Below are 9,333 nucleotides of genomic sequence, written 5' to 3'. Positions count from 1 at the left end.
TGTCCGTCTGACTGTTCCTAAGTATGTAACTCTCAGTATTATTTGTGGTGGACGGTTCTGTGGTGAAAAAGGTTTATTCTATTTCTCATGGCTGCCTTGTACAAAATCCGTTAGAAAAGAAAATGTAAAATATCAGATTTCTAACAAGACAAAAACAGCATTACGGAGTTAAAAGATTTTTACAACTGGTCTTGATTTTGATGTGAGCTGGTTTTTAACTCTCAAATGTTGTCACTTAAATAAAAACTTTATTTGCCTTTAAAACGTGCTTTGCTCTGAACTAAGCCGAGAGGCCTTTCCCGTTGCCCATGTTCCGCCTGAGCTGGGGGCAGGCTGGCTCGGAGTCGGGGTGGATGAGGGCGACAAAGCCGGGCCCTAGACCACAGACCTATTGCTCGGAGCGGCGCAGGGGGTAGGGTGACAACGAAGAGACGTCAGATACAGAAAGAGAGTCTTTATTATGAAAAAGCAGTGTTGTCTAGGAAAGTCATACACTGGTTTCTTTCGAATAAAATGACAAAGCAGATTTCTTAAATAATTTACAAAGGGCAGAAATTGCTATTGAACAGGGCTACCTCTCCCTGTATGCCCACGGTGCCCTGTGCTGAGGATGTAAATAGGTACCTGTGGACTCAGGGTCTTGGGGCCTGGAACTCTCTCCCATCCCTTCTTCCGGGGCTCTGCTGTGGGCAGCAGGGCTAGAATCTGGGTTCCCAAGAGCCCCTGCGCTGGTGACACAGGAGATGACTCTTTGCAGACCCTACTCCTGGGTACACAGCTCAGAGCTCTCAGATATTACCTTGTGCTTGCACTTCACGTTACAAGTGAAGCAACTGTAAAGCTCATATGTGGGATGAGTTTCTAAGCCCCAAAGGGGAGTAGAATGAACAGTTCCCCCCGCCTCTCCGAGGTCTCCCCGAGTCACTCGCAGACTGTGGCAAGTGGTCAGTGGCGGGCGGGGAAGTGGCTGGAGCAGGAGAGCAGAGACCCCCGAGCAGCCTCCACCTGGGCCCTGGTTAGTCCGGTCCTTGTTTGCAGCGGCCCAGGGCCACTGCCAGCTCCTGGGTCCTCCAGGAATTCCCGGGAGGCACGGATCCTGGGTGTGAGGGCATGGTGGTCAGCTACGGCTTGCTTCCTGCAAGACAGAGCTCCCTTCATGCCCCTCACAGTGCTGAAGCCAGGGGAGGCGGGGACACCATAGACTGCCCCCCGAAATGAGGTGCTAGAAGGTGGCTGCGGCTGCCTGGGGCCCCGGTATTCTCTGTTCCATCAGTGATGGGCCCAGTGAGGTCAGCAGCTCCAGCTCCGGGCAGCTCAGAAGACTTGCACCTTCCTGCTCTGTGGGGCCCATCGGCTCTGTGGCTTTTTCCAGAAAAGACTCAGTTCTTTAACATGCCTCCAAGTATGTCTATGGGCTCGTGCAGGAGGAGGAGGAGGAGGAGGGGGAGGAGGGGGAGGAGGGGGAAGACACAGAGAAAGATGCTTAGGAGGAGGGCATTACCTGAAGGATGCTGTCCTCAGTCATGAATGAGAGAAACAGTCATGTCGCCACTAGAGGTGGGAAAGCAGGAGGGACAGATGCCACTGGGTGCCGCAGGCTTTGAGGGACCCTCCCCGCCTGAGCTAGACAAGAGCAGACCTGGCAACATGGCGGGGACATGGCCCACTCAGCATGTAGTCAGAGCCGGCAGGGCCCCGCCTCAGAGGCCGTCACAGCCACGTACAAATGGCCCCCAGTTAGGGCAGCTCCAGGCCCGGGCCCTGCCCCCGGGATGGTGTCCTAAGCAGACAGACCAGGCATTTCACAGCAGCCAGGATGCTTTCCCCAGTTCCGTGGGCGGGCAGGGCCGAGAGGAGCCGTGGGGGGTGGCAGAGGAAGGGCGGGTCTTTCAGGAACCAGGGACCCGGCCACATGTGATGGACAAATGTGGGGGACCAAGGCCCAGGGGGCCACGTACATGCAGGTTATGTCCTTAACCACCACCCCAATCTAGGTCTTTCATCACGGAGGAGACTGAGGCATGTTGCAGAGGAGACAGAGGCTCAGAGAGGGAGAGGGACGGCCAGGGTCACACAGCAGGGCAGAGCCAGAGCCCGCCTAAAAAAAAGTGGCTGGCTCAAGGCGGACCCTCCCGGCCATGTCCCTTTGAAGCATGGTATGCCAGCTCACCTCTCCTCGGCTATGATGGCCTCATCCAACTCTTGGGACAGCTTCTGGAGATGCTGGATTCCTGGCCCCACGGGCTCTAGGTCACTGTCAGACTCGCTGAACGGAAGGAAAAGCCACACATACCAGTCATTAGTTGGAAACCTGTGACAAGCCCTTCCCATCCAGCACCGGGCCTGGTGTATGGGCCCAGATGACCCACACGGGCTGGGAACGTGTGCCCGCAGATCCCCATTCCAGGAAGTGACATCACAGCAGCTTGGAGCAGATGGCAGAGAAAAGCTGGATCAAGGCCCACAAGGTCAAGGGCAGGTGATCTTGTAGACAGGTAAGCCTCAGCCCTCCAGATGGCTTCAAAACTTGCTTTCGGGCTCCCCAGGAGGCTTGGGTGACTGTGATACTCCCCGAGTTAAGCTCGCCTCTTCCTTTGGCAGACGGGGAAACTAAGGCCCTGAAGGACCTCCCCAGATCCCCCACTAGCAGGGCGCAGAGCTGGGCCAGAGCACGGATGTGGCTCCGCTCGGGGTGTCCCCGGCTCCAGGTAGCCCCAGGAGGGGCTCAGCAGCCCCCAGGGCCCAGTTAGTGTTTGCGGGGCAGGCACTACTGCACGTACCTGGGGGAGTAGAGGGGCTCCGCTGAGGAGTAGGGGCTCCGGAAGGCAGCCTCCCTCCCAGACTGCCGCCGAGGGTGGGCGCGCGGGCCCGTCCGGGCGGAGGGGCGGTGGTTCTCCCTCTGCTGGGGGCCCAGGGCTGAGCGGGCAGGGGCGGCCACTGGTAGCTGGGTGCTCCTGCGGCTCAGGCTGCGAGCCGGGGGGCCGCTGCCCTTCTGTGCCCCTCTCTTCCTCCTCCTGGCTTTCACCTGGCTCTCCACCAGCCACTTGGTGCCACTTTGGCAGGACTCCTGGATTCTCTGTGACAGGTACACGGACCGGTCAGCACGGACAAGCCAAGAGTGAGCTACCCCGGAGTCCCCAGGCCTTGCCCCCAACACTTCGGCCCACCAGCTGGTCCTACAAATCCAGGCAGCTTTTAGTCTCAAGGTTGCAGATGAGTCCGTGTGGAATGGGTCCACGGCAAGGACCCAGCTCAGGGCCCCCGGGGATGAGTGTGTGGTCAGCAGCAGAACCACGCTGGCTCATGGAGTCTGCGTTGGGTCTAAGTCCAAACCCTCTTTCGGGACAGACTGACCCAGACTCAAAGGCGAGGCCCAGAGGAGACCAGGCCTACCCACAGGATACCGTGAAATAATTTCTCTCCCGGCTTCTGGTCTCCCTCACTCTAATCTACCGTCCACATTGTTGCACAGAGATCCTTCTCAGGGACTGACATTTGGCTCAGAGACTTCTCCTCAAAGACTTCTCAGAGACTTCTCCTCAAAGGGTCCAGAAATGCTTCCCTCTCCCAAACCTTCAGATTCCCACTCAGACAGCAAGGAGATGCCCTGCCCACCCCCAGTTCTCTCCTTGGAGGCCTGTCCATTCTCACAGCTCCTGTCCTTCCTAGGTGACACCTCCCCACACCTCCAGCTCTAGGTTTGGAGACACAGCCACTTGGGAGGCCCAGGGACCCGTCACCCCCAGCACACATGGCCTCTTCTTGCCCACACCTCTCATCTGATACCAAATCCTCTCAAAGCTGTCTTCTGAGCAGTTCTTGAAGTTGCTCACTCCTCTGCAAGGCCAGACCCCCAGACCCCCTCAGAGGCGAATCTTCTTCTAACCCCCTTTTCATCAAGTAGCTAAAGAACAAGTTCTAATATGCTAATTGGACCCAATTCCCACCATGTTGCAAATTCTTCCCACTGGTTCCCAGGGCTCCCAATCGCTCTTGGGAGCATCTAAACATGTTCGGCACACCGAACCCCCTCTCACGTCCCACGTTGCTCTCTGTCCTGGGCGAATTCCACGGAATCACCTCCTCCGGGAGGCCTTCACTGACTACGCTTCTTTTTGGTGTTCCCCCACCATTAGCCCCCTGAATGCAATTTCCTATCACAATACAGCTCTACCATCTTGTCTTATGAGGCTCTGTTTCCTCACAACACTGCTTTCATTCACTCATTCAGCTAACTGCTGAGCACCTGCTACGTGCCAGGAACTATTTGGAGTGCTGGGGACACAGCAGTGAACAAATCAAAGGCCCTGTCTTCACAGAGTCTATATGCTTGGGGGCTCCTTGGGGGCAGCTATTATCCAGCATCAGGAAAGCCCTCCATACCTGGACATGTTCGACATTACCTGGGACACGGCACCCAAGGCGTTCTTAGCTGAGCGAGCTGCAGCCTGGAGGCCCTGCTGTCCTGGCTGTGGGGTCTCCAGGCGTTTCCAGGAGGGGCCCGCCCTGAGGTTGAGGCTGGCTGCCCTCAGGGGCAGCCTCCTTTGGAACTGTCTGCACAGGGAGCCCAGGGCCCCGCTGGAGGTGCCTGGGTGGCCAACTGCAGGCTGTAGGGCCTCGCTCTCCTCCAGCTGCTCCTGGTTCTGTAGGGACCTCCGACGCATGGAGGCCCCCACGGCCGGCCACCGAGAAGCCATCTGCGTGGCCGAAAGTCTGTTCTGCCCAGCAGACCCTGGAGAGGAGATCAAAGGGAGGTCAGCAAGGCATCCCCCCACTGTCCCATTCCCAGGCTTCAAAGACACCCTGAGTACCGGGGGGGAGGGAGAGATGGGATGGGGGCCCGTGGGGTGGGGCACTTGGCAACTGTGGGTGCAGGAAGGAGGATGCTTCCTGGAAGAGGGGTCAGCGAGGCCCAGAAGAGGGTAGAGGCTGAACAAGGCCGGTCAGCAATGTGTCCCGTGCTGCAAGTGTCTGAAACAAGCTGTCTTTTCATCCCAGCCTCCTTTCCGTTATCTGCCTCAGGCGGAGAGGGAGGCAGTCAGGACTGGCCGGCCGTCACCGAGCCTCAGCACTTGGTCCAGGGCAGGACCAACGGCTCTTTCACGGGTTCGCCCTGACCCAACGCGCTCTGGCGGGCTGACCAGACACCCCAATGTCCATCCGGCTATACCCAGAAGCCCCACATACCGTGTCCGTCCTAACGGGGGGTCCCCCCTCCCCACCTCCCGTCCCTTCTTCACAGAGGTCCTACCACGCCCCGGCCCGCACTCACCCAACAGCGCCCAACGCTGACCAGACGCCGAGCACAGCTGCTCCTCACCCATCCAGACGATTTGAAACAACGCGCGGATCCGCCCCCTGGCCCTGTCCTCACAGCTGATTGGCTCCGTCCCCGCCTCGCTGCTCGTCGGGGATCCGATTGGCCCCTGTGCCCGCGGCTGTGACTCTTGCTCTCGGATTGGCCCGGCCGTCCCCATTCATACCTCTGGATGTCTGGCGGGCCGGGAGCTGCGCGTTGAGGCCTCTTTGTATTCTCGGGTCCCGCCCGCTCAGGCTGCGGAATCCTTCCCCCGCGCCGGCTCAGCCCCCGCGCCGCCTCCTGACGCTCGGCCCCCGGTCGCTGGGCTCCCTCCTTAACTACAAAGGCTCTGGCGGGTCTGACCGAGCGGGGCGGAGGCGGGGTCCCGAGCTCCTAGGGGCCCCTCCCATCCTGCTTGGAGGTCTCAGTGGTTTTGTCCGAAAGAGCCTGGGCTGGGGGAGCTCGGAGCCTTGGGTACCTGTGGAAGTTTTGTTTCAAACTTCCTTCGTGACCCTGTGCCTTCCTGAGACTGACCCTCTGTCCCCCAAACTTGCCACCCGCGCTGACTCCCAGGAAAGTCCATCCTGGAAGAGGGGACAGATTGGGTGCACCTCCCCTCCTCCGCCAAGTACGCTCCCCGCCCCGTCCCCTCTAGCCAGCTGAGTGCCTCCCTCCCTCCCTTTAGCATCCAAACTAAAAAATCCACCATTTAGAAAGCCCCGTTCCCCCCTCCACCTCAAAGCAGCACTGGCCATACTCCCCCTTCCGTTTCCTTGCTGCCGTCCTCACCTAAACCCCCACCCCAACCCCGAGTTTCGACTGATGGGCACCTTGAAACTCAGTCCTTAACCCCATGCTTCACCTCTGGGTGATCTCACCCACACCCTTGCGAAGGGACCCTCCCCATGGGAGGAGAACGATTAATACGAGGCACTTACTATACACCAGGTACTGGTGTTCCGAACACTTTACAGGAGGAACTCATGAGCCCCTCACTGCGGCCAAGGACTAGATGAGGAAACGGAGGTGTAGGGAGGTCAGGTGGGGCCCCAATTTCCCCCGGTTAGTATGCAGCAAGGATTCAAACTCAGTCTGGGACCAGGGTCCTTGAGCCTCACCAGCGCACCACACTGCGTCTCCTCAGCCTGCACCTCTCCCCGGCAGGTGTATCCAACCCTGGCCTCTCCCAGCCCCCCTTCTCCTCCTTCCCCATGTCCCCTCATGTGTCTTTCCAAATAGCTACTTGTGTCTTGATAAGATTCAGCACTGTGCTAACAACGGTCCACAAAGGGCAACAAAACGGATGCATTCCTTACCCCCAGGAGCTCAGATCTAGTGTGTGGGGAGAAACGGCCATGAATAAATTAAATAACCAGTCATCGATTCATCAAAGAAAATTATGACACAAAAATTACGTCACTTAAAGCTGAGACCTAGAAAATGAGTTCACCAAGCAAAGAATGTGTGTGTTTGTGTGTGTTTGAGTGTGTATGTGGGGAGGTGGGAGGCAGGGGAGGAGGTGTTCTTCTTGCACAAGGAACATCATGTTTGGGGGCCCAGGACCCAGGTGAGACCCCCAGCACACACACATATGTGTAACTAAAACAAAAGTTTCCTGAAACGATACTTGACTATGTATGAGGTGCTTTGACATATTTTCTATTTCATTTAAAAAAAAAAAAAAATCCTGGTGACAGCTCGCTAAGTTTAGGTTACAATGTCTCTCTAAGAGTTGTGAGCTGCGGTTTGAAAAATGCTGCTCAGTTTTGCCTTCTCAACTTCTTCCCCTAGCTGAGCTGTTTCCCAAGCGTCGGAAGTGTGTGTTCCCACACTTCTTGTATGCTTGTTGGATTTATTATTGTAATTAGGGAATTTAATTCGTGTCCTCCACCAATGAACTATGAGGGGGGAAAGCAGGAGTTATTATTTTTCTGGAAACTAAGTTGAGCATGTGGGAAAGACTCAGGGAAGGTGACACACGTAGAAACAAATCCCCCCAAATTGGTTATTGCGTTGCCATTGTCCATCCGTGCCTGTCTGCCTGTCGCAGTGCCTGGCTCGTACGTCCCGGGCATCTATACAATAGCTTATATGTGTGAAGCCCTTACCATGTGTCTGCTAAGTGCATCTCCTTTCTTTAATCTTCCTTAATCCTCACAGCAACGCTATGACGCAGGTACTATTTTTATTCCCATTACAGATGACAAAACTGAGATTCAGACGGGTGAGGTGTCTCGCTCAAGATGGAACAGAGAGTCGGAGCTGGAACTTAAACCCTGAAGGTCTGACTCTGAAACCTGAATTCTTAACCTTAGATTCCACGGCCTCATCAAGCATCAGGAACGAGGGGTTGAACGCACGCTGAGGCCCTCCCTGCCTGAAGCTTTCAGCCCGCCTCCCTCAGCTCTGTGACTGGAAGGGCAGGTGAAGGAGAGCGGTCTCCATGGCAACAAGAGGAGGAAGAAACAACTTCTTCTGAATGAGGAGCCTCTCTATTGGCCTCCTGTGGAGGGTGGAGCAAGGTGGTGGGAAGGAAAATGTACAGAGGCAAGCAGGCTCTCAGCAGGGAGGTGGTTGGTACAGGGGCTCCTGGTCCTCCTTGTAAGGAGGAAAAACCAGTCCGTGGTTCCAGGCTGAGGCTTTCTGGGTCCAGCTCCATCCTTGCCTCTGTTGGGGAGGAGGCTGGAGGAGGAGAAGGAGCTCCAGCCCTGCCCTGACCTGAAGTCTCCCTGTCCAACAGAAAATTTCCACCAGTTACCTTGACCTCATGGAACTGCCAGTGTGATGGAAGAAGCAGATATTAAACTGTGCAAAACGTCATGAATGTGAGGTGCTAGGGGATGATGAGAGGATGTAAAAGGAATGGGGAACCCACTGGAGCTGGGGGGTCGGGGCAGGCTTCCCTTAGCATATGATGTTTTAGCTGATGAGTTAGGGAGACAAAGACGAAGAGGATTTCCAATCGAGGGATCTGCAAAGGCTGATGTTGGGAGGCCAGAGCTCCATCAAGTTCCAGGAGCAGAGGAAGCCTGAGCGAGATGGAGAGGCCAGGAGCCGGATGGCAAGAGGCAGGGCTTGAAGGACCCCATCAGCCAGGGAAAGAGCTTAGAATTTATCCTGATGGTGGTGGGAAGCCTTTGTTGAATTTTCAGAGGGGACTGAGGTTATTAGAGTTGCATTTTTATGAAGTCCATTAGGAGGTTAGTTTGTGGGCCAAGCAGTGGCTGGGGTCCCACTGAAGGCTGTGGCCTGAGCGCCTCATTTTCCTCAGCAGTGAAACGGAAACTTCCGGCATCAGCTTCAACACCCCCTTCTGCTTGTACCCCTCACCCTCGCCAACCATGGGCCAAATTTGTCAGTTCAACCCCTAGGTATTTCTGCAATCCATGTGCGCCTTTCTTTCTTTTTTTCTTTTTTTTTTGGCCACACCATGTGGCATGCGGGATCTTATATCCCTGACCAGGGATTGAACCCACGTCCCCTACAGTGGGAGCGTGGGGTCCTAACCACTGGACCGCAGGGAAGTCCCCATGTGTGCCTTTCGACTCTCTGCAAAGGGAAGCAATTGAAACGGAGGGAGAGTTTTGAGCAATGTGAGACCCAGTTAGAACTTTTTCTTCCGTTGTGAATGATATCATGGACAGAAAAATGCCTAAAACGTAAAGGCTAGTAGCATGAATACTTATAAAGCCAACACCCATGTAACCATCACCTGGGTGAAGAAACAGAATATTGCCAGGACCCCAGAAGCAACCACTGCCCCTGCTCTGTGTCCTCCCTCCCTTGACTTTTATGGGAATCTCTCTGATTTTTCTTTGTAGTTTTACCATCTAAGTATCCATCTTACCTCCTACGCATGCAGACTGCTCTAGGTTGCTATGTGGCTGCAGAAAGAATGGAACAGAAAAGAAGGACCTCTGCACCCTCCCTCCACCTTATCCCCTGTCCCCAGAGAGAGATGGAGCTGGGCCCACAGTGGGGAGGTTCTGAGCACTCAGGGAGGGGTCCTGGAGGGGTGACTGGGCTGCTCCAGC

The 9,333-nt window shown here is 55.9% G+C and overlaps 1 protein-coding gene across 3 annotated transcripts; it reads right to left on the bottom strand.

The window, feature by feature from the left end:
• Positions 1 to 549: 549 nt before the first annotated feature.
• PIMREG (PICALM interacting mitotic regulator) lies at positions 550 to 5,345 on the bottom strand. Of its 3 annotated transcripts, none has more exons than XM_007102806.2 (6): positions 5,273 to 5,345; positions 4,404 to 4,732; positions 2,781 to 3,076; positions 2,171 to 2,266; positions 1,502 to 1,551; positions 550 to 1,362 (listed from the first exon to the last, which is right to left on the bottom strand). In XM_007102806.2, exons 1-5 carry the CDS (start codon positions 5,322 to 5,324, stop codon positions 1,518 to 1,520), a joined length of 807 nt encoding a protein of 268 aa, XP_007102868.1. In that variant the 5' UTR covers positions 5,325 to 5,345; the 3' UTR covers positions 550 to 1,362; positions 1,502 to 1,517. The 3 variants fall into 3 exon arrangements, with proteins under 3 accessions (XP_007102868.1, XP_007102867.1, XP_007102869.1); XM_007102805.2 differs by having other exon boundaries at positions 550 to 1,135; XM_007102807.2 differs by having other exon boundaries at positions 550 to 1,096.
• Positions 5,346 to 9,333: the final 3,988 nt, after the last annotated feature.

Source organism: Physeter macrocephalus, unplaced genomic scaffold, assembly GCF_002837175.3.
Source record: "Physeter macrocephalus isolate SW-GA unplaced genomic scaffold, ASM283717v5 random_301, whole genome shotgun sequence".
Lineage (NCBI taxonomy): Eukaryota > Metazoa > Chordata > Mammalia > Artiodactyla > Physeteridae > Physeter > Physeter macrocephalus.
This window is presented reverse-complemented; position numbering and strand designations above follow the sequence as displayed.